General features: G+C 37.8%; 1 protein-coding gene across 1 annotated transcript; it reads left to right on the forward strand.

Moving 5' to 3' along the window:
* Window positions 1–26745, forward strand: LOC311289873 (uncharacterized protein). The gene is made up of 3 exons (XM_084408124.1): window positions 1–46; window positions 11502–11645; window positions 25443–26745. Exons 2-3 carry the CDS (start codon window positions 11564–11566, stop codon window positions 26630–26632), a joined length of 1272 nt encoding a protein of 423 aa, XP_084264250.1. The 5' UTR covers window positions 1–46; window positions 11502–11563; the 3' UTR covers window positions 26633–26745.
* The last annotated feature ends 52 nt before the right edge of the window (window positions 26746–26797 follow it).

Below are 26797 nucleotides of genomic sequence, written 5' to 3' on the forward strand. Positions count from 1 at the left end.
AGGCCGCGCCACACTCCTGCTGCGCCTTTGACTTGGCTGTTAAAAGGTTTGTTTTTTTAAGCCTCTAAAGTGTTTTAGTCAATGCAAAGTGCAAACCGTTAATTAAATTGTATAGCTTTAAAATAAATCTGTTTTCATTGTTATTGAGTGACATTGTAATTCTTAAACTTATTGAATTTTTCGGGAGTAAACTGAATCTGCACTACAACATAAAGGATGCGTTTCATTTCGCTCGAGTGAATTTGTAAACACGAATTCGGCTACTGGCAAGTAACGTGAGATGGAGAAACTGAGCTTTTCGAAACTGAGTCAACTGAACCAATTCAGTTGACTTCCAAACATGATTAATATGCTGCAAGTTTAATGTAGTCGCCTTTAATATCCCTTATTTTTAATAAGTAACCATTATAATATTGACTGTTACTGCTCGTGTGGCCTAAATTCCTGTAATGTTTATGATTTTGTATTAAAGCGCGAATCACCGCACGCTGGCGACGCGTGCTGGTCAAAGCTGTAAATGAAACGAGAGGAAAAAAATGCATTAAAAAATTAAAATAATAATTGCAGTATATCATCTTCAAATTATTAAAAACCAAACGTAAATCATGATATAATATTTAGTGTTTGGGGAACGCAGCCCATGCAGACATTTACCAGTGCTCTTGACTACTGATCTAGGGAGCTGCTTGAGACACACCCAGAGATTTATTTAGGGCCCGAGCACCGATGGTGTGAGGACCCTTTTGGAATTGCTCTGTTTATTAGGGCCCAAGCCCTGAAAGGGCGAAGGCCCTATTGTTTTCGGTAGGATTATTAGGGCCCAAGCCCTGAAAGGGCGAAGGCCCTATTGTTTCCGGTAGGATTATTTATTATTATTATTATTATTATTATTATTATTATTTTGTCAACCTTTCGGGCACTTTTGGGGCTCTTAACATGCTCGAAAACTCTTGAAATTTTGCACACACGTCAGAACCCGCGGCCATCAGGTCCGGACTGAAGCTGGTACCCGGGCGTGGCAGGGGGGCTCGACAGCGCCCCCTGGAACGGGATCCGAACACGTGTCCATAAATCAAACACGCTTGCATGTAATAATATGAAACTCGGTACACATATAGATCTCATCGGGCCGAACAACTTTCGTGCTCTAAGTTTTACGCCAGCCAAACAGGAAGTTGGCTATTTAGCGTTGTTTGGAAACGCATGCTGTGGAATTTAATGTACTCCTCCTAGGGAATTCATCGATTCGCCTCCAAACTCGGTGTGCATGAAGTCAAGACATTGAGGATGCTAAATTGCGGACGGATTTTTGATATCTCGAACGGTTTGGCCGTGGCGAGGAAACAAATTTATGGCGAAAAAATGAAACAGGAAGTGTGTTATAACTTCTGCATACATTAACTGATCTTGATGAAACTTCAGCAGTGTGTTCGTGGTAAGAGGCCGATCACATGGATGTGACTATTGTGAGTCAAAGTTATAGCGCCACCAACTGGCAGCAGGAATATGTCACTTTCAAAATGCTTTGAAATCAGTGTCTTATTTTTACCCGATTTGCTTCAAACTTTATGTGTACAATGTAGACACACGGCAGATGTAAACCTGTGAAAGGATTATTGATATCTTAGATACTGTTACCGTGGCAACGCATCAAACTTTAATATTCTTTTTTGATGCTTTTGAGACTCTTAACATACTTGAAATTGCATGAAACTCAACAGACACATCACATTTATTAGCCAGTAGACATGTGCAAAGTTTCAGAAACGGGCGTGGTGGAATGGCTCAGTAGCGCCACCTTTAGTCAAAAATGGGGGCTTAGTTTTTCCTAGAATCACAAAACTTGGTATGTGTATTGTTCTCATCAAGACGGACAACTTTCTAATTTACATGAACCATCTCCGACCAACAGGAAGAGAGATATTTTGGTTTGAATGTGGATTTTCTGAAGAATTTTCTCTCCCTCTCTCTGTGTCTGTGTGTGTGTGAGGGGAGGGGGGGATTTGACTCTTGCTTTTATATTGTTAATCAAGGTTTCAGGGGCTTTTGGGGTCCTTAACGTGCTCAAAAACTCTTGAAACTTTGCACACAGGTCAAAACCCACGGCCATCAGGGCCGGGCTGAAGCTGGTACCCGGGCGTGGCTGGGGGGCTCAACAGCGCCCCCTTGAACGGGGTTCTAAAACTTGATCCATATATCAAACACGCTCGCATGAATTAATATGAAACTCGGTACACATATAGATCTCATCGGGCCGAACAACTTTACCCCGGTCAAGTTTTACGCCAGCCCAACAGGAAGTCGGCTATTATGGGTTGTTTGGAAAACGCTTGCTGTGGAATGTGAAATACTCCTCCTAGAAAATTCACCGTGTCCCCTTCAAACTCGGTGTGCATGTAGTCAAGACTTTGAGGATGCTAAATTGCGGACGGATTTTTGATATCTCGAACGGTTTGGCTGTGGTGAGGAATCGAATTTATGGCGAGAAAAGAGAAACACGGAAGTGGAATAACTTCTGCATACATTAACTGATCTTGATGAAACTTCAGCAGTGTGTTCGTGGTAAGAGGCCGATCAGATGGATGTAGCTATTGTGAGTCAAAGTTATAGCGCCACCAACTGGCAGCAGGAAGTGTGTCACTTTCAACATGCTTTAGACAAAAGTGGGGGGGTTAGTTTTAACTACAGTAAAGAAAAAATAGTTTTTATATTGTTCTCATCAAGCCGGACAACTTTCTAATTTACATTCAATAGCTCTGGCCATCAGGAAGTCAGATATTTTGGTCTGAATGTGAATTTTTTTGCAAAATCAGCCTCTGAATTTTTAGCCACTCCTCTTAAACTATTTATTTTATTCGTACCAAACTTTTTCAACATGATGAAACTACATTAAATATGCTAAGTTGTGAATGGATAATAAATATCTCAAACGGTTTTGCTATGGCGAGGGATTAATGTCCAAAAAGGAAACACTAAAAATCTTCTAAAAATGTAATTATATACCATTTATTTCTATATAAAAGTATACAAATATCACAACTAAACCCATTTTATTCTGTTTTTGCAATTCAAGAAGAATGAAAAAGTTAAAAACAGGCTATTTAGTGCTATTTGGTTCAACAAAAAAGCAAACATAGGGCTATACTGCCCTCTTGTGTCCAAAAGGACATCAAAATAGTATATAAAACTTTTTACCAGGTAGGCCAATATTGTATTTAAATATACATTTATTAGGTATGTGTCTGAGGATATTTTCCCACCGGTTAATCGACGTGTGACACGAGTGGGTGCTTTTAAATTGCTAATATAAAAGTGAAAGTAAAAAAACGGACGTCCGCACGGACATTGATAATGGTGCACGTTGGAAAGAATGATACTTTTAAACATAACACTAAACCGCCATTAGGTGTCGCCAGGCGACCATCTTAATGAGCGAGTCATTGATTCATTCGTTCAAATGATTCGTTCCAATGACGTGAGTCATTCATGATTGAGACAGATGTTTATGGATTGACCATTGAATCTTTGAGTCAAGCGATTCGTTTCAAAATGCTGAATCATTCAGTAATGAGAAAACAAGTTGCTGTGATCTTTGTTTAACTATTTTTGCTGCTGAAACAGAACAAAAACAGTCAATATTGCATCTAAAATGTAAGTGACTTAATTGTAACTGTTTATTAACCTGTTGTATGAAATCAATGTCACAGTTTCAATCGTGATTGTATTCAGGAAATAGTTGCCTACTCGTCAAGTGAGGTTGCTTAACTCTATCATATGTTATAAAATATATAAAAACTCCATATTTGTAATTTTTATAGTCAGTATGTTGTTAACTGGGTTGCTTTTTTGTGTGCTGCGCTCATTTGTTTACAATTCTCCTGGAGAAGCAGCATGAGCCTAAGCAGTGCAACCTTGTTACCATTGATCAGTAATACATTTATTATTAACTGATGATTGCAACTTAAAATGAATGTAATGAAATTAGAATAATCTCTCGTTTTAGTGATTCCCAAGTTATTTTTTTGTTATTGACGTTCTAATCAGGCTATACTCTGGTCGGGCAAGTAAAATTCTCTTTCAGGTAGGCCTATTGTATTTATATATAAATATATTAGGGATGTGACTGTGATAACATTTTCCCACCGGTTAATCGACGTGTGACACCACTGAGCGCTTTTAAATCGCTAACTATAGTATACTATATACTAGTAAAATACAGACGTCCGCACAGACATTGATAATGGTGCGGAGTAGAGCGAGCATTTTCAATTTATTCCTATGGATGTAGGAATTAACTAAAACATTTTATTTATGTTTTTGTGTCCACTGTTCAACCGCAACCGCGTCACACACACACACACACATTCCAGAATTGCAATCTTGACATCGCAGCCTGTTCATTATAGCCCTAATACAATATAATAATAAAAATAGTCAACCTAACATAAACGAATTACACTGCTCTGTTTAAATAGTCAGTAGTACAATCTGTACCATTCACAGTAAGCAGAGCTCCACTGTGATGTTTCCAAGAACATTTTCGCGCGTGTGAAGAGGATGATTTTTTACATCGATATTGGAACATGAGTGAAGTACAAAGCCTATAATAAAGAATAGTTTAGCATCCAAATACATCGCAAATATTGAAACATTTTGATTCTAATGAGAGGGTTACGTGAGACCAACACTGCTTACTTTCGTTTTTATTTTTACATTAAATTTAAAGGATTTGTTGTGGAATATTTTGGGTGTATCATAAAATCAGAATAAGGTAAGACAAGTAAAATTTTCTGTCTTATATTTATATATATATATATATATATATATACGTATATATATATATAAGTATATATATATATATATATATATATATATGTGTGTGTGTGTGTGTGTGTGTGTGTGTGTGTGTATATATATAGATATTTATATACATATATATATATGTATATATATATATATATATATATATATATATATATAAATATAGCTGCGAGCAGCGATGGAGGGCCAAAGCCGGTGGCACCGCCATCCCCGGTGCCTTTAGGTAACTAAAGGCACCGGGGTGGCGGTGCCACCGGCTTGGGCCCGCAATCGCTGCTCGCAGCTATATTTTGTTATTATTATTATTATTTTTTTCTACTTCTCGGGCACTTTGGGGGTCCTTAACATGCTCGAAAACTCTTGAAACTTTGCACACGGGTCAGAACGCACGGCCATCAGGGCCGGGCTGAAGCTGGTACCCGGGCGTGGCAGGGGGGCTCGACAGCGCCCCCTGGAACGGGATCCGAACACTTGTCCATAAATCAGACACGCTTGCATGTAATAATATGAAACTCGGTACACATATGGATCTCATCGGGCCGAACAACTTTCGTGCTCTAAGTTTTACGCCAGCCCAACAGGAAGTCGGCTATTATGGGTTGTTTGGAAACGCATGCTGTGGAATTTAATGTACTCCTCCTAGGGAATTCATCCAATCGGCTCCAAACTCGGTCAGCATGAAGTCAAGACATTGAGGATGAAAAATTGCCAGGGGATTTTTGATATCTCGAACGGTTTGGCCGTGGCGAGGAAACGAATTTATGGCGAATAATGGAAACAGGAAGTGTGTTATAACTTCTGCATACATTAACTGATCTTGATTAAACTTCAGCAGTGTGTTCGTTGTAAGAGGCCGATCACATGGATGTGACTATTGTGAGTCAAAGTTATAGCGCCACCAACTGGCAGCAGGAAGTGTGTCACTTTCAAAATGCTTTGAAATCACCCTCTTATTTTTACCCGATTTGCTTCAAACTTTATGTGTATAATGTAAACACACGGCAGATGTAGAACTGTGAAAGGATTTTTGATATCTTTAATACTGTTGCCATGGCAACGCATCAAACATCAATATTCTTTTTTGATGCTTTTGAGACTCTTAGCATGCTTGAAATTGCATGAAACTCGACAGACACATTACATTTATTACCTAGTAGACATGTGCAAAGTTTCAGAAACGGGCGTGGTGAGGGGCTCAGTAGCGCCACCTTTAGTCATAAGTGGGGGGGTTAGTTTTATCAACGGCAACAAAACTTGGTATGTGTATTGTTCTCATCAAGACGGACAACTTTCTAATTTACACTAACTATCTCTGACCAACAGGAAGAGAGATATTTTGGTTTGAATGTGGATTTTCTGAAGAATTTTCTCTCCCTCTCTCTGTGTCTCTGTGTGTGTGAGGGGAGGGGGGGATTTGACTATTGCTTTTATATTGTTAATCAAGGTTTCAGGGGCTTTTGGGGTCCTTAACGTGCTCAAAAACTCTTGAAACTTTGCACACAAGTCAGAACCCCCTGCCATCAGGGACGGGCTGAAGCTGGTACCCAGGCGTGGCAGGGGGGCTCAACAGCGCCCCCTTGAACGGGGTCCCAAAACTTGGTCCATAGATCAAACACGCTTGCATGAATTAATATGAAACTCGGTACACATATAGATCTCATCGGGCCGAACAACTTTCCCCTGGTCAAGTTTTACGCCAGCCCAACAGGAAGTCGGCTATTATGGGTTGTTTGGAGAACGCTTGCTGTGGAATGTGAAATACTCCTCCTAGAAAATTCATCCAATCCCCACCATACTCGGTGTGCATGAAGTCAAGACATTGAGGATGTTAAATTGCAGACGGATTTTTGATATCTCGAACGGTTTGGCCGTGGCGAGGAAACGAATTTATGGCGAGAAAAGAGAAACACGAAGTGGTATAACTTCTGCATACATTAACTGATCTTGATGAAACTTCAACAGTGTGTTCGTGGAAAGAGGCCGATCAGATGGATGTAACTATTGTGAGTCAAAGTTATAGCGCCACCAACTGGCAGCAGGAAGTGTGTCACTTTCAAAATGCTTTTGACAAAAGTGGGAGGGTTAGTTGTATACAAGTAACAAAAATCAGTACGTACATTGGTCTCATCGACCCGGACAACTTTCTAATTTAAAGTCATTAGCTCTGACCATCAGGAAGTCAGATATTTTGATCTGAATGTGGATTTTTTTTGCAAAATCAGCCTCTGAATTTTTAGCCACCTTTATCTAAGTGGTTTATTTTATTCCAACCAAACTTTTTCAACATGATAAAAATATATTAATGATGCTAAATTGTGAACGGATAATAAATATCTCAAACGGTTTTGCTATGGTGAGGGATTAAAGTATTGTCTAAAAAGGAAACACTCAAAGGCTCATATATTCTAAAAATGTAATTATACACCATTTATTACTATATAAAAGTATACAAATATCAGAACTTAACTCATTTTATTCTTTTTTTTCAATTTAAGAATGAAGTTTAAGTTTAAAAACTGCCAGAATGGTTGTTTAGTCTAAACAATAAATAAATAAAGTCAAACATAGTGCTATACTGCCCTCTTGTGTTCAAAATCAGGTAGGCCTATTATATCTATATAAAAATATACTAGGTATGTGACGGTGAGAATATTTTACCACCGGTTAACTGACGTGTGACACTGCTGGGGGCTTTTTAATCGCTAACTTAAAAACGAAAGTAAAATATGTTCGTCCGCACGGACATTGATAATGGTGCGGAGCAGAGCGAGCGTTTTCAATAAATTTCTATGGAAGGAGGAATGACCTAAAAAACGTTGACTCTGTTCTGCTCGTTCCTCGCTGAGGACGCGCACCATTATGAATGCCTGTGCAGCCGTGAGCATTTTAGTTTCGTTTTCGGGGCGGATTGCTTGAATGTATTTAAAAAAAGCACAATGTTGTGTTTTATTGCTACTGTACAAAAATATAAGTTAACACTTTGCAGTTTGAATGATGTTCTGAACAAAATGACAGAGTATGTTTTTATGTGTCCACTGTTCAATCGCGCCCTCGTTTTAGTGATTCCCAAGTTATTTTTTCATTTAAGTTTTTTTCATTGTTCTAATCAGGTCAGGCAAGTAAAATGATCTGTGTCTTATCCCTTACATTTTTATATAATATATATACACTACTTTTCAAAAATTTGGCGTCAGTAAGATTTTTAAGTGAAGTTTCTTCTGCTCACCAAGGCTGCATTTATTTGATTAAAAATACAAACAAAAACAGTAATATTGTAAAATAGTATTCCAATTTAAAACAGCTGCTTTCTATTTTAATATATTTTAAACTGTTATTTATTCCTGTGATCAAAGCTGAGTTTTCAGCATCATTACTCCAGTCGTCACTGTCACATGATCCTTCAGAAATTATTCTAATATGATGATTGATGCTCAAGAAACATTCATTATTATTTTAAATGTCGAAAACAGTTGTGTACAGTCTTTGATGAATAGAAAGTTCAAAAGAACAGCATTTATCTGAAATCTAAAGCTTTTGTAACATTAAACACTACCGTTCAGAAGTTTGGGGTCAGTAATAATTTTAATTTTATTTTTGGGGGAAAGAAATAAAATAAATCAATACTTTTATTCATCGAGAATGAGTTAAACTGATCAAAAGTTACAGTACAGACATTTATAATGTTAAAAAAATTATATTTGAAATAAATGCTGTTCTTTTGAACTTTACATTCATCAACGCATTTTGAAGAAAAATCTGTACACAACTGTTTTCAACATTGAAAATAATAATTAATATTTATTGACCATCAATCATCATATTAGAATGGTTTCTGAAGGATCATGTGACACTGAAGACGGGAGTAATGATGCTGAAAACTCAGCTTTGATCACATAAATTAATTACAGTGTAAAATATTTTAAAATAGAAAACAGCTGTTTTAAATTGGAATAATATTTCACAATATTACTGTTTTTGTTTGTATTTTTAATCAAATAAATGCAGCCTTGGTGAGCAGAAGAGACTTCTCCTAAAAACATTAAAAATCTTCCTGACCCCAAACTTTTGAACGGTATATATATATATATATATATATATATGTTTGTATAATATATATATATATATATATATATATATATATGTTTGTATAATATATATATATATATATATATATATATATATATATATATATATATATATATATATATAAATATAGCTGCGAGCAGCGATGGAGGGCCAAAGCCGGCGGTACCGCCACCCCGGTGCCTTTAGGTAACTAAAGGCACCGGGGTTGCGGTGCCACCGGCTTGGGCCCGTAATCGCTGCTCGCAGCTATATTTATTATTATTATTATTATTATTATTCTTCTCCGCATTTAATTGCATTTTTGAGGGCCTATACATGCTCGAAAACTCACAAAACTTTGCACACGCGTCAGAACTGGCGAAAATTTACATCTGATATAGGTTTCAGAATTGGACGGGGCAAAATGGCTCGATAGCGCCACCTATAAAAGTTCAACGGAGTGCGCCTCCCGCAACGTTCCACGTACGTGCACGAAATTCGGTACATACATGTAATGACCTAATACCTACAAAAAAGTCTCTTGGAGCATAGCCCTAAACACAACAGGAAGTCAGCCATTTTGAACTTCCTCTCAGATTTTTGTGCAGTTTTTGCCATTTTCAGGCCTTGTACTTTAACGAACTCCTCCTACAGTTTAAATCTGATCATCTTCAAATTTGGTGAGTGTAATCTTAAGGCCTTTGCGACGTTAAATTGCGAAGATCTTGAGTTTTCGTCGAAGGGCGGGTCCTCGGCGGCCTGACAAATTTCGATGTTTCGCCATGAAACAGGAAGTTGCTGTAACTCAGGCATGGAATGTCCAATCTGCCCCAAACTTCACACGTTTGATAAGAGTTCTGTCCTGAACACATGACCATGCTCATATTCAGTTATAGTCATAGCGCCACCTGCTGGCAACAGGAAGTGACATGTTTAACACTGTTATGGACTCCTAATAACATATAAAAAAGTGCCAGCAAGTGCTAAACATGCTAACAACATACTAGAAGCATGCTAAAACATGCTAGCAAACTCTTAGCTAAGTGCTAAAGCATGCTATTATTGCAATTAAATAGGAATTTGCTGTAACTCAGGCATGGAATGTCCAATCTGCCCCAAACTTCACACTTTTGATAAGCGTTCTGTCCTGAACACATCTACATGAGAATATTCAGTTATAGTAATAGCGCCACCTACTGGTAACAGGAAGTGTCATGTTTAACACGTTGATGCCATTCTAGCAACATGTTAAAAATGCCATTGACTTCTAAACATGCTAGAAACATGTTAAAACATGCTAGCAATACTTAGCTAAGTGCTAAAGCATGCTAATTCAATGAAACAGGATGTTGTTGTTACGCAAGAAGGCAATGTCCATTCTGCACCAAACTTCACACTTTTAATAAACGTTCTTTCCGGAACACATGACCATGCTCATATTCAGTTACAGTCATAGTGCCACCTGCTGGCAACAGGAAGTGACATGTTAAGCACTGTTGTGGACATATAAAAACATATAAAAAAAGTGCCATCAAATGCTAAACATGCTAACAACATACTAGAGACATGTTAAAACATACTAGCAAACACTTAGCTAAGTGCTAAAAAATGATATTACTGCAATTAAATATGAATTTGCTGTAACTCAGGCATGGAATGTCCAATCTGCGTCAAACTTCACACTTTTGATAAGCGTTCTGTCCTGAACACATGACCATGCTTATATTCAGTTACAGTCATAGCGCCACCTGCTGGCAACAGGAAGTGACATGTTTAACACTGTTATGGACTCCTAATAACATATAAAAAAGTGCCAGCAAGTGTTAAACATGTTAACAACATACCAGAAACATGCTAAAACATGCTAGCAAACTCTTAGCTAAGTGCTAAAGCATGCTTTTATTGCAATTAAAAAGGAATTTGCTGTAACTCAGGCATGGAATGTCCAATCTGCCCCAAACTTCACACTTTTGATAAGAGTCATGGCCTGAACACATCTACATGAGAATGTTCAGTTATAGTAATAGCGCCACCTACTGGCAACAGGAAGTGACATGTTTAACACGTTGATGCCGTTCTAGCAACATGTTAAAAATGCCATTGAGTTCTAAACATGCTAGAAACATGTTAAAACATGCTAGCAATGCTTAGCTAAGTGCTAAAGAATGCTAATTCAATGAAACATGACTTTGTTGTTACTCAAGAAGGCAATGTCCAATTTGCCCCAAACTTCACACGTTTGATAAGAGTTCTGTCCTGAACACACATCCATGCTCATATTCAGTTATAGTCATAACGCCACCTACTGGCAACAGAAACTGACATGGTTAACACAGTAATGCAGTACTAACCACATAATTATTGTGTACTGAGCATGCTAGAAACAGAGTCATGAAGCATGCTATTATCACCATTATACAAAACATTTTGTAACTGACTTTGACATACTATTACTATATATACCTCCTTAAATGTACATTTCCCAACCATGCTCTGTCTTCCTAAAACCACCGAGTGTTGATGGCACGGGTGCGAGGGCCCTTTCATCGCTGCTTGCAGCTTTAATTTGTATTTATTTTTCTTTCTGTTAATTGTTCTCATCCTAAACATGATAGGGTGTCAAAACACCGGAAAACTCCTGGTGAAGCAACTGAGATCCACCTGACGTACAATAAAGATGGCGTTTATTAAAGAGGAGAGTGAAGACATCAAGATTGAAGTATTCAGAGTGAAACAAGAAGATACTGAGGAAAAAACAGGTTTGTCTCATTCTCAAAATCTGAACTCAGTCATTTGACCCTGTTTAAAATGTTGGCCTCTTCAGAAACAAGTGATATTTTTGAATTAGTGTAGATCCCATTTATCTGATTTTAAATCAGAGATATAAAGCAAAAGGTTTCAGTTCCAGCAGACCCAATTAATAAAATTGCAATTTGCGATTTAAAAGGTGTTGTTTTTTTTTTTACAAATGAAATGTGTGTGTGTATGTGTATATACATACATATTACATTTATCTCACATAAATGTTTGCTCACTCATTGTATTTACAATGGGGTAATTTTGTTGCTCAAGAGTATACACAAACACAAGGAGGAGGCTTGATTTCAATCTTTGAATTAAATAAAAAAAGTAGCACAAGTATATACAACTGAATAAAGATAGAAATTAAATAAAGAGAGGGTTTTTTTTGGGTAGGTCTAACACTGGCATTCAGAAATACTACAGAAACTAAATAAAGTTAGCAAGTTTAAAATAACACTGGATAGTCTTTTAATCCTGTATAAATTAAATACATAGGCTATTAATCCTGATTCCTTACCATTAAAGGTACAATATGTATGGTTTTTGCATTAAAATATCCCATAATCTCAAGGCCAGTGTTATATATTTTGTTAAGTTGATTACTTACAATGTCCCAAATGTTTCCAACTATTTTTAAATCGTGAGAAAATTGCGATTTTTAACCAAGGAAACGGGGCGTGTGAGCAGGGGTGAGCTGGGAGTCGCCAGTCAATTGCGTCATATGCGCGTTACCCTCGGTTTCCGCTCGTACTGCGTGGAGTCCTGGACAAATGCGGAAGTTGTAGTTGTAGCGTCTATCAAGCAACAGACGTTAGCCTGTTTCGTGCAGTCGTTATGGAACACAATTATTCTTTACCGATTGCAGCTGGTTCTGTCGACAAAGACAAGTCCCATAAACGTCAACGTACGGGTATTATTGCTTTAGGTTTGTGTTTAGTTTATTGACATTGTTTATCACGTCTGGGGCCCGTTCTTCGTACGTCGCTAACTCACTTAGCTGGATTTGATTGTTGGCGATTTGGCATGATCTTGGATTGTTTGGTTCTTCAACGCTCATCTTGGACTTGCTGTCATAGCAACAGGTGCGCAATCTTAAACCTGCTCGGGAGCAGGCTTATTTCATGTTAACAGGATTAGATCCCGGCTTCATAAGCGGAGATGATACGGGAAGTCCAGCGCAGCGCGATAGTGCACTTTCTTTCTGAGATATTGGCTATATTTTTTTCTCGTGATTCGTGAGATTGTCGTTTTTTGTCGCTTTTATGTTTAAAATTTTTTTTTTTTTTTTTTTTTTTTTTTTTTGCATTTCCAAGCCACTTAAGACCCAATGTTGTAGGATAAAGCAGTTTTTTTTTCTTTTTTTTTTCGCTATCATAATTTTTTATGAAGATCATACAATCATGACCATGCCGATTACAGATATGTCACTCAGGCTTCACTAACGTGATTGGTACCATAGACTATAGGCTACCATAGACTACCATCAAGGCCTCAATGAAGGGGATTATGAGAACAGAAAGGGGGTTCACAATGTAAATGTGCAGCCCAGTTACTATTGTGATTCTTAATATTCCAGATTAATAATATTATATCAAATAAAAAAAAGGCAGTTGACTAAAATCTTCCATATCACAAATGTGAAAGCAAAATGGCCAGGATCTGTGCATGACTTAAGAATTTTCAGAGATTCACATTTATGCACATTATTTGAAAGTAGTAAGGAAAGTTCCACAATTAAATATCAAGCTCACTGTATTACATACACTTATGATGATCCTAACAGAACTGCATTTTTTCATAGGTGATTATGACATGTTCCTGCCTTCATACAGGTGTTTTATGACCCCATTCCCTGACCCAAACCAGTTACAATGCAGCTCCAGGACAAGGGCACACAAAAAACACTTTACATTAAATGTTTAATAAAAGACAAATAGGCTTAGTTCCTTGAGTTTTATTTCAATTGTTCTTTGTATAAGAAAAGCCAGTGGTCAAGTGCCTGCAACAAGAGATATTAGACACATGCCTCATGCAACAAGTTGGCTATACACTGCCCACCTGTAGGCCTATGTCTCCTCTGTCTGTGCAGACTCTTCTGTAGGGCTTTCTGTAGATGTGGAATCATGCAACTTATATTGCAGCCATAAAGCATACAAGTATAAATGAAGTAAAGTTATTTATGCACTTGCAGGTAGGCTAGTTCCTCCATATGACTGTAATGTCCATTTGTTTCCATTGCACTGGACAGTGAATAAACCCTCTCAGATAACTAAGTCTTATACTTTCTTTCCTTTGGAAAGTTAGAAAATGTCCACTTACTGCACATATTTCAGCCACCACTTTCTTGGGAACAGATACAAGTGTTGGTGTATTATGTAAAAGTGCACAAAAGAGGAAAACACAATGTCATTACAATGAACTACACTCGGGAAAAATGTGATCAATAACTCATGGCAAAATATTTTTACATTAATATAAGTTTATCAGTTTTCACTTTCACAAGTCAAAGCAATTCATCATTACTCAAGATTTAACAGCTGAAATGACTATACGGCCTTAATTTAATGCAGCAAAAATTATTTTACAGTGTAGGCTACTAAGATCTTTTCTATTTTTTCTCAGCCTTTTTCTTGGTTGCTTTTATAAACAGACAACCATTTATTTAACAGTGCCTTTTATAAAAGAGATTATAATATAACTAAAAATTACCATTATGTAGAATATTTTTGTACTTCACTTTTATTTGTTCCCATGTTCTAATGTGGTGACTCTGACATTACAATGAACAAAGTAATTTTGCAATTATTAAAATACAAATATATAGGCTAATAAGTGATAAAAACATCTAACATGGCCACTTCTAACGGATTTAAATTGTCTGCTACTTTTTGCCAGCCCTCTCTCCTGGCTTTTGCAGACTTTGAGGTGTTCCCTGGCGTTTTGATTAAACATTAAAATTCCGAATAAACTTCGACTATTAGTTCTTGCTCTGCTGAGGAGAAAAACTGAGCCCGCTCTTTGGCCACGCTGAACAGCCAATAGCAGCGTTGCTGATCAATGTTTCTACTATCGATACATATCCCCTTTTAAACCAGCGCATGAACGCGCAATTGTCTCAGATAACTCAATCCAGCGATACTAATCATATCCGGCAAGTGTGTTCGAAGAACCGAGTTAGCCAGATCATGATTCGCACGATGATATCATCTTGGATGTGTCATTTGATCTCGGATGTAATAAGCAACGTACGAAGAACGGGCCCCTGGTGTTTATGGCCATGTAAATAAATATAGTGTGGCGAGCAGGACGAGGCCGAGGGCCGGGAGAGAGCGGCACGAGGCCTGTGGCGTGATTAATGATGAGCGACACCTGCGCGACACACCGGTCTCGTATCTCTCACGGAGGAGCGGAAGCATAAAGGGAGAGTGACGACAGTGAAGAGCGAGAGAGGACAGGCCTGAACTTGTGTTGTGTTTTATTGTGACAGCAGTCGTCCGTGAGGGGCTGCTGTCTTCTACTTTAGTTTTGTATGTGTTTTATTTTTATAATTAAAATGTGTCATGAATGTTTGCCGGTTCCCGCCGCCTCCTTCCCATAACATCTGAACTTCGTTACATATAGCATGTGTTATACATAAAGATTAATCAGTATTTTGGCAAATGATGTGGGTATGTTCGAGTGTACTTTTACAACAATTGTTTAGAACACGTAAAACTGCGCAGCGTTATCACAACAATGAATTCGACAAATACAGTAACATCTATGATAACCAATTTAGTATTAAACCTTACTTTTCTTGCGGTTAATTCATTTTAATTAAATAAAACATGTCATTAAACGCAACATTTATAAAAATAGAACTTTACCTCATCCATGAACATGATTTTTCGATTCCCGTCTGATTTACATCCTAGGTGGAGTTGAAAACGACAATTCCCATAATTCCACGCTCCTACACATCGTCATCAAGCTACGCCGTTGTTGTTGTTTGGAATGTAGTGCCCTCTAGCTGCAGAAAATCTTGCTTATTGTACCTTTAAATCTATATTTAGTTGTTTTATCAACATTAATGACAGATACTGCTGCTTTCACTTTAAGAGCTAGTGCATGGATCCATGTTACGTTTTCTTTATCAACTGCTTATGTTTTAAGACTAGGGGTGGCACGGATCACAAAACCCACGGTTCGGTTCGTATCACGGTTTTAGGGTCACGGTTTTCGGTTCTGTACGGTTCTTGTTTTTCTTTTAAACTTTAGCACTCCAAAAATTTACTTCAGCATATGATAGCTTAAGTATCTAATTATTTATTTATTTATTTCATAAATGGGGCGTGTTTGCAAAACGCAGCTTCTCATTTCCCATTCCGAAGTAATATAGTGAGCGGTCACCGTGAGGAAACTTTCAGTGGCCCTGGACGTCCATCCATCTGTAGTGAGAGCTACGTGGGCTGTGTCGGACAGTTCTTTGTCAATTTCTCCTCGTGTCTCGTCATCATAGGGGTAATTTGCGGGTGGGACATGTCCCCACCACTTTTTGCCAGGGTCGATATTGTCCCCACCACTTTTGAAACATCTCGCGGCACGGATGTACCAATACAAATAAATAAAACATCTCCAGTTAACTAGCAAATTTCAGTGTTTCAATTTCAAAAATCAGTGGCGCTGATACAGTGTTCTCTTGTGGCTCGCGCACGCGCCGCAGTCTTCACTCGGACGCGCGCTTCAATCCGTTGAGGAGACTCTCTATTCGTTCCGGTGAAATCACAAAACAAAATTCACACAAATCTGTCCCTGCTTGATATACAACCACTGATTAACATAATCGGTTTTGATGAAAAAGAAAAAAATATATATACGAGTGCGGATTAGAACTCAGAACCTATGACACGCTTGGCAAAAGTTCTGCCACTGGACCATTAAAGTACATACGTCAAACAGTCGATCTACGTATTTATTCACGTGAAAAAAAACAACATATAGTGGAGTAGATCTCATTAAATGTCTAAGTAAACCCAGTGTACTATTTAAATCGATTGCTGGACATCGTAATGTTATTCTACACACATCTGATTTATGATTTAGCATTGTATTAGCACGGGCACGAGGCAACGCACACACGCTCCGAACCGAGACAAGCGAATCGAACGGTTCGGATGTTTTTTCATGTACCGTGCCATCCCTATTGAAGACATAACCGAAGTCTTTTAACCGACAAGACCGAAATTGTGTTTTTGACCATCAAAGCTTTATAATCTGTGAAAAAGTACTGTTTTGTTACTTGCAAGCTTTTTATGAGGCTTTACTGTATAGTACATGCGCGGAGAAAACATCTCTCAGAGAGAGTGCGAGTGCTGAGTAGTTCGTTTTAATGTTTAAATTGGTAAGACTTAAAAAGACGTGCAAATGCTAAACTTTAGTAACGATGCAACACTGGCCTGATTGTGCAAGTGAAAATTTCGTCAACTGTCCTGACTCCCGAAACGTTAGAGTCTGGTCCGCCTGCAAGCGCGCTTGATGCTTGCTTTGTGCAGATGCAATGTGGTGATGCTAAGCGCATTTTGAGAGAGAGCGAGGAAGACGAGGCAACGCTGAATCACTCCTGCTGTTTGACGCATGTTGCTTTTTCAAATGCATATTATAAGCGACTCAAACTCGCTGTGCTTTCAGCGATGGAGCAGCATTTACCACTTCACAGAACCGCTCTTCACTAAGGCTGTGTTTACACTTGGCATTAACATGCGACCTGTATCCGGATGTTGTACACATACACATTGAAAAGACAAGTGTAAATGCGCTTCTGATCAGAATGTTATCCGAATCAGCATGTCCAGGTTCGGAGGTAGTCAAGGACTTATTGTGATCGGATCTCAGTGTAATGTAAAAGCAATCCGGCCATCGTGTCTGCATTTACAGGTAGACATCACACAAAACCACACAAATATACTGAAATGTTTGCCTTTGCACTCGAAAGTTGCAGAACCATTCATTTTCTGTAAAGAACACGCATGTTTCCCACCACAGCTGGCAACGTTCTCGGACCCATACGTTTCTCTGTACCGTTACCATTATGGCATCTATCCACATTATTACAGGGTTTCCGCGGGGTCTTAAAAAGTAAAAAATTCTGAACTTTAAATTTAAGGCCTTAAAAAGTCTTAAAAACGGCCAGATTTTCATCCTAGGTCTTAAATTTCATTTAGTCAGGTCTAAAAAAGTGTTTACCCTCGTTCATTTCCAGAAACGCTGGCCGCAGAAAGTTATTACAAAGTAGCAAAAAAGTATCGAGTTGTAGCCTACAAAGCGGAGCCCTAGAGCAGGGGTCTCCAACACGTTGCCCGCGTGCTACCAATAGCTCGTGGCTTGATATGAGCTAGCTCGCCAGAGGCCGTTCACATATCGCGTCTTTTGCACGCTCAAGTTTGTTCAAATGTTGGCGCGCGGCAAGCGCCTCATAATTAAAGCGACGCGCTAATTTTTTTACCAGGCGCAACGAGATGAAAAAAATCTAAACTTTTCAGAATGCCGCAAACGCACCGCAGGCCATATGACAGGAACCAACCAATCACCCCTTTCCATAACAACACTGAGAGCTCAGTCAACATGAAGGATGGGGGTGCACCCAAACACTACTAATAAATATAAGCTAATGTGTAAATGTCAGTAATTTATCTTTTTTGACTCATTCTTTTTATAAAAAAAATATTTAAAGGCTGAAATATGAGGTTTGTCTTTGTATAAAACCTTTTTTGTCAAAACTTTATTTGAACTTGTACATGTTAGTAGATAACATGTTGCAAGACACTCTTTTAAAATCTGGCCATCATTTTTAATGGTATTTTAATGTACGTAAACAAAAAGTGCATATTGATGCTAATCAATTTGTTATTTGCTGTTTTTCGACATAAAACTTGTTGAATTGACTTCATTCTGTAGTATTAGTACTTTTTGAACAGGATTCTGTGATAACCGTGATCATTTTGGTCACTTTAATCATCTCATCATTTCCTCTCTAGTTATAATCAACTAAAATCAACAATAATTGAGTTTTTACAGTATAATATGCAAAAGTACAATTTTCTATAAAAAAAAATCTACCTCTCCCTCTCTCTCTCACACACACACACACACACACACACACACACACACACACACACACACACACACACACACACACACACATCAGATAATCCTAGATAGATAGATAGATAGATAGATAGATAGATAGATAGATAGATAGATACTCTAATGATCCCGAGGTAACTATCTATCTAACTTGGATAATGCGTCGTGTAGGTCTTAAATTTCAATCTTTATCGTCTTAAAATGTCTTAAAAAGGTCTTAAATTTGACTTACTGAAACCTGCAGAAACCCTGTATTAGTACTTGCAGCCTCTTCATCATCCTCATTTTGTGAGCTTTGTAAAATGTCCCCCGACTGAAAACTGTTTTTAAAAGAAAAAACACCAACTTCAGGTCGACTTTGCACCGGAGCCATCCTTTTTTCTTTTTTTTTTCTGTGGGAATGCAAGATCCGACCTGCGAGATCCGATCTGTTATCCAGATACAGAAGCAACTTGATGTGAACAGGTGTAAACACACCGTGTCCTGATTGGCTTATGATCCGATCTGCTTGATCGGATCACGGTGATCGCATGTTAATGCCAAGTGTAAACGCAGCCTACGACGCTGTTTCACTGCATATTTATTTATTTAATTAAAATGTGCAATCTTTGTGGAGACATTGGAAATTTAATTTTCCAAGAACAGGTTGCTCTCAACACAACACTATGGTTCGTAACGGTAGTAAACGACATAACAGTACATCCACTGAGATCTAGACTCTTATGTGTGGAAGTTTTTGATCAAAAAATTATTACCTATGCATTGTCAGAATTTAATAAATTAACATTTGTAGCCATCCCATCTTTTCTGCAGTTTCTTGTTGAAATTGACTGTGGCACTCTGTATTTGTGTTTGATAAGGCATCTCTTCATTTACACAAAGAAAGTGGTAGTTGTCGGTTAGATGGCACATAATCAATGCTAATACTTGTCCACAAATGCCAACGTATACACTTAAAATATTTTAGACCTAAATGTTAGATTTGAGATCAGTCTATAATTAGCCAGTTCTGCTAGGTCAAACTGTGTTTTTTTATTTTTGTCTTTTTTATATATAAATGTTTAAATTTTTGCCAAGACATGTTAAAAGTTCTTGGGACTTGTCCTAAAAAAATTATTAAACAATATTGGGAAGAGGTTTGGAGTTTACAGGAAATCTTTTGCTTTGTGCCATTAAACTGGGGTTAACTTTAGGGATGCACCGATACAATTTTTTCTCAGAATCGATCCGATCCGATACCAAAAATTCTGAGTACCGATACCGATCCGATACCACCGCAGTGTTTTTTTTTATTATTATTAAGTAGAATTTCTATAACTCTGTGTTTAACTGATAATCACTATTTTGTGTGTTAAACGCAATACTACTTAATACAGACAACTTCATTATAAAGAAAAACAACAACAACAAAAAATATATGATCATAATCTGACATAAATGCTATTATAAACTAGATTAGTGGATAATTCAGCAGTAAAATTTAGTCTAGAAAAATCACGAGTGCACAATAATTGTATAAAATCTGAACATTTTGTGAAAAAAACGTTTATTGGGGAACAAATAAGAGACAATAAGTGTAACACTAAATCTGGTAAAACGTTACACATTGCTCTTTGTATTGTTGTAAAATACATTCATGAAAAACAAGATAGCAAAAATAAAAAATATCAATTATTTTTATATATAGCCTACTATAAAATTGAGACATTTTTTAAATGTATAGCACAGCTGTTTAATGAGGTAGCAACATATGATAGATAGGACAGAACAAGAACGGCTATTAATAATCTTTCATTGCGTCACTGTATTATGATATGAAAGGCTCTAATACAGTGCGGCACAAAGCGCTTATGCGCATCTAACTTATGTGATCTAACAGACACCCGATAGAAAGTAACATGATTAAGGTACAGCAATAAAGTCCAGCAAGATAAAGTTGTTTTATGCAAAACCATAGACCTTTATCTACAGATCAAGTATAATTATAGTAACATTAGCTGTGTCCCAATGTGAAGACTGCATCCTTCGAAGGCTGCGGACTTCAAACGATGCAGCCTATGCGTCCTCCGAACGACACACCATGCAGCCTTCGTAGGATTTCCTAATTGCGCAGCCAGGTGTTCCCGATTATCGCTCCAGGCGCCAAGCAACGGTGCGAGAGTAGCCTATGCTGCCATCCTGACAATTCATTTGATAAAATTAAGTAAACAGCTATGGAGCCAGAATTGTCATTTTTTATATTTTACTGGAGGACATGGTATTAAGGATGTTTCAGGTCATGTAGCCTACTTTCGGCTTAGCCGAAGATTCAAATGTTCATTTATATCTTACCTTGATGCGATTTTGTAGGCTAGTGTATTCTTTTTTTATTATGCACATAAATGGACCTTGGTAAATATATTTACACAGGTTTTCAACCCTATTTGAATATAAAAACCCAGTTGAATAAAGTCCAGTGCGAATGTAACTCCCGCTCGTGATCGGCAGCTGTCAGTCACTACTGTTGCTAGGCGACAAGAACAATCCTCCGTAGGCTAGACCGGTCCGGTAGGCTGTGTCCAAATTCAGGGTCTGCATCCTCCTTAGGATCCTTCCTACCCGGTTGAAGGAGGAGGGGTCCTCCGACGACCGCAAAGCCCGGAAGTCGGTGTTTGTGAATTTGGACAGCCTACCCTTCTTTCACATATTTTCAGAGGAGAAAGGCCGCGAAATTTAAAAATACTACTGTTACTGTCACGAAATGTAGTTTTAAGAGTTTTTATAAAGAGAGCGCCATTTTAAAAATGTTATCTGACGGTTTCGGAGTTGTGAGATCCAGGGATCACCGGGCGCTCAGCGCTCATGTACCCCGCCGAGAACAGCCTTACCTCGGCTATAGTGCTTCTGACGTTCGCCGCTGTCAGTCTAGTGAGAATAATTCGTCTTGTGTTTATCTAACAGGCGATCTTTGGTTTCATTAATCTATAATTTGTTCCTTGGCAGATTGTTGTGGCTGAGGGCAAAGTGAAGTTTCATAACTTTATATATTTAGGCTTATTTAACTTTAACGGTGTAGCCTGCTGTATGTTTGACTGAATCGTTTACTTTATTTCTTGACTTGTAGCTTCTTATACCTTTTAAAAACTGAAATTTAACAAAGAGAGACAGGGTTGCGTCATTTTATTTTATATAGCCTATGTATGTTAAAATGTATACATTTACATTATTTATTATTGTTATTATAATAATATACCACTTGCGATTATCAATCTATTATAGTTATGCTGTTAAATTATTTTACTCTTCATAGTAACTATTTAACTTATTATTTTTTATTGTCTATATTCTGTAATTGATATTTCATATTCTATTGCTATTATTATAGTATTATACATAAACTATATGCTATTATCAATATTATTATTATTATTATTATATTAGTACTTATGATATTATATAATTATACTTTTCATTACTATTTTATTTGCTGTATACTGTTTGTTTATTTTATTGACTAAACTATTTACTATTAGCCTACCTCTCACTTTATCTTATATTTACTATTTGCATTGCACTGTAGTTGTACCATATCATATGTATTACCATAAAGGATCCATCAGTTATCTTTGTTATTGCTAAAATCGGGTCAATGACAGAATATGCTTTTCCCACAATAAGAAAACCTTATTTAATTTAATGTGAAAATTAAATTATATCTCAGGATGGGGGTGTTCACAATTCTTATCCAAGAATGAAAAGCCAAATACATGACAAGCCTGAGCTTTGGCCATTCCTTATTAAAAAAAATAAAAATAAAAATTTCAACCACTGAAAAAATATATATTTTTTGAAAAGCCAGTTTTTAAAAAACTTGCATCGAAAAGCATACTCCTCTCACACTCCGCTACCGCTCGCTTCGTCCGCCATTACGCTCTGCCGAAAAGAATTATGGGATAGGTAGGACGGGAAAGGATCCATCACACCCATCCTTCCAATTCGGGGAAAAGGAGGACGTATTTGTGGGCCGCATTTGAAGGATCCTACGAATTTGGACAGCCTTCGTCGCGGCGCTGTGACGTAACATCCTTCAAATGAGTACTCCGAAGGATGTAGACCCTGAATTTGGACACAGCCGTAGGCTACTCGAAGTGATTTTCCCACACAGGACTACAAAATTATGTTATTTTACAATATGATGCATTGTTTTACAATAAACTACACAAAAGTACATAAATGTATCAACCTTAAAAATATTCCGAAGTAAAATGCAACATATGCAGTAATATAAAAGCAGAACCATCATAAAAACCCTGACAAGTTTTTTTCCCCTCCAGAATTCCTTTACTTTTACTCTTGATACCTTAAGTACATTAGAGTATGCAAGATAATTTTGCTTAACTAGGGTTAGAAATATATGACTAGTAGTTTTTCACCAAAGCGGTATTAGTGGTTATTAAAAGTACTTCAGTGTAATAAAGTATCTCAATATTTATTCCATGAGTCAGCCCTGCAAACCTGTTGGTAGACAACTTAGTGGATAGTGAAAATATGCAGTCAAACACTCTGGAGCCCATCCCAGATGATGTCCCACCAGCAGGAGGCCTTACCAGGGACTCTATTGTGGAGCCCATCCCGGTCCAGCAGCACACCAGTGTCTCCAACTCAGCTGAATAAGTCTACATCATTTTTCTTATTTTATGTAGGCCTACTGTACAATTTAAATGTTTATGTTGATTTTGAGATGTTTAACGTTTGTTGTAAATAGTTGGGGGAAAAACGTTATAGAAGAATTTGTTTCATGTAGAAATTATGACTGTCATTACAAAATTAAACAATGTCCAGAGCAATGAATTCTCTTTTATTTACACATTTAAAGTTGCATAATTTTTTCCTTTTAAAAAAATATAAGTGAAAAAAGTTAAAGAATATAATATATATACATATTTTTCAATCATTCTTTCAAGAAGAGAAAACAGCCTGTCCATTCTCTCTTGTGCTCTCCTCGCCTCTGCAGTCCCATGTCTTCTCTCAAGTCCAAAAACTCGTCCTCTCTGTCTCGCCTTCTTCGTGGTGCTGGTGCTGCTACCCCTGGCTCCTCTTCTTGGTCACACACTGCTGAACTCAGCCCTGGTGTGTCCTCAGGGATTGAGGCAATGAGGGTGCAATGCCTCTGTCCCAACATCTCATCCATGAGGACAAACCAGGGCCAAGTTTCAGCCGAGGGTTTCCCACTCACAACATCACCTTGTCCCAGGACACTTGCAATCCTAAGGCAGAGCAAATTAACCATGGCTTGTTAACAACAACAGCACAATACATTTCAGCAAAGATGTGATCTCAACTTTCTTACTTTGTATTTTTAAAATCATTCATATTCAGAAATCATATTCATGAATACTCAAATTTGGTTAAAACCTTTGTAGACATGGCTTGCATGACAGCACTACAAAAACACATACAAGTGAAACCCCATTGCCTCATCTATGGTACTGCTTTTCCTATTGTTGTGGGCTTTATAGGGTGAGTGATATTTCTTATTTACACAAGTTTGACAGACTAGTGCAAATATTACAATAAAATGTCATTTAATTTATTTAGTTTTTTTTTTTTTTAATTGCAGTTTAATAAATTGAGCTGTCTGCTCCTTGCTCCCTGAAACAATTATTAAACTATTAGCACAAGTTTTGCCTCAGACCACCTGACAAATGAAGCCACGCAATGGTGATGGAGTTAAGGTGAAGTTTATAAGAAAGAAAAACTTGTGGCTTTTAACTCAGGTTTCACTAGCTAAGTTATTTGAGTAAATGAAAACATAATACTTACATTTAAATGTGAATTTGCCGTCCACCAGCGAACTCTCGGCCGTCTTTTTTTTTTTATTTTTTTTTATAAAAATGTTGTCGTCACCGCCGCGCGATGAATTATGGGGTAGGATAGTCCGCAAAGTGTCCATTTATGTATCCTTCCTTTCACGGGGAAACGAAGGGTGCATTTGGCGTCGCTTTAGCCTTCGTCGCGCCGCGATGACGCAACCGGCCTTCGAATACGGACTTCGGAGGATGCAGAATTGAATTGGGACAGCCTTCATAGCGCCGCGGTGACGCAATCGGCCTTCAAATGCGACCTCCGAAGTGTGCAGCCTTTGAATTGGGACATCCTTCGTCGCTCCGCTGTGACGTTTCGACGCGCCGCTGTGACGCAATCGGCCTTCAAATACGGACTTCGGAGGATGCAGACTTCACATTGGGACACAGCTATTGAATCATCTTGTTTACTGTCATAACCGAACGCGACGTGCTGTTTGAATGCTGAATGAAGAATGATTGACAGCCGCAGCTGAGGGAAACGTTTACGTGATCTTGAATTTAACGACTTAAATATTAATTTCTATCTCACATTATACTATATAATGGCTTCAGAACACTTATAATATTGTGCACGAAAACATATGGCGCTTTATAATGTTTGTGTGCCTTTTGTGGGGCTTAACAATAACACAGAATAGTATACACACAATATCGGATTTCGATCGGCCTCGTCTGACTGATACCCGATCCGGCAAAAATGGCAGTATCTGAGCCGATACGATACTGAGTATCGGATCGGTGCATCCCTAGTTAACTTGTGTTTTTATTTTTTCCCCTTCATTTTAGACCTGCTGTCACTGAAAGAGGAGAGTCAAGAACTGAATATAATGAAGGAGAAATATCAGAATGAGAAACATCATGGTTTGATAACTGGAGACAAATATTTTAGTTGCTCACAGACTGAAAATATTTGGTCACAAAAAATAGCTCAGAATATAGCAACTAAAAGTAATTTCACATGCCAACAGTGTGGAAAGAGTTTCAATCAGCATGGAGACCTTAAAGTCCACATGAGACTTCACACTGGAGAGAAGCCATACAGCTGCCAACATTGTGGAAAAGGTTTCACTCAAAAAGGAAGTCTTAAAGTCCACACGAGAATTCACACTGGAGAGAAGCCTTTTGCCTGCCACTGGTGCGGAAAGAGTTTTACACATAAAGGAACCCTTAATGCCCACATGAGAACTCACCCTGGAGAAAACCCTTTCGCCTGCAAACTGTGCGGAAAGAGCTTCTCACGAAAAGAAGGTCTTAAGACTCACATGAGAATTCACACTGGAGAGAGGCCATTCATATGTGGTCATTGTGCAAAGAGTTTCAGATGTAAAATAAGCCTTAATTACCACATGAGGATTCACTCAAGAGAGAACAGTAATCAAGAGATATGTCGTCAGTGTGGAATGAGTTTCACAGACCTGAATCACCTTAAGAATCACGTAATAACTCATATCGGAGAGCATCCTTTCATGTGCCATCACTGTGGAAAGACTTGCAAAAGCAAAGCTAGCCTTGAGGTTCACGTAAGAGTTCACACTGGAGAGAAGCCTTTCACCTGCCCTCAGTGTGGAAAGAGTTTCACAGTTAAAGGAAACCTTCAGACTCACATAAGAATTCACACTGGAGAGAAGCCTTACACATGTCCTCAGTGTGGAAAGTGTTTCACATATCAGAAAGACTTGAAACGTCATTTCCAGAGTCATTCTGAAAAGAAATTGCAGAATTGTGAGTCTGACAAGAGGTTAACAAAAAGGAGCAATTTTGAAAATCAAATGCACATTCACTCTGGAAGGCAATTTAATTGTGATCTGTGTAATAAAACATTTCTTTTGCCATCTCACTTACAGATACACATGAAAAGGCATGCATTTTTGAGACCCTATTTTTGTTCTTTGTGTGGAAAGGGTTTTAAATGGCTCAGAAGTTTAAAATGGCACCAGAAAATATGCATTTGTGTGAAATTATTTACGATTGTATAGAGGCGTCACTTACAATTTTGATTCAACTTAAGTCAACATTTTTGATAAGCTAGCTTCCATCTTGCTGTGAAATACAACATTGTAAGTAAAATTTGAAATAAAAGGACTAACTGAAATAATGAACATTGCACTGCATTATTTGAATCACCTTTAATGACAGAATGC

The sequence above is a fragment of the Rutilus rutilus genome (assembly GCF_951802725.1).
Source record: "Rutilus rutilus genome assembly, chromosome: 4".
NCBI classification, from domain to species: Eukaryota; Metazoa; Chordata; class Actinopteri; order Cypriniformes; family Leuciscidae; genus Rutilus; species Rutilus rutilus.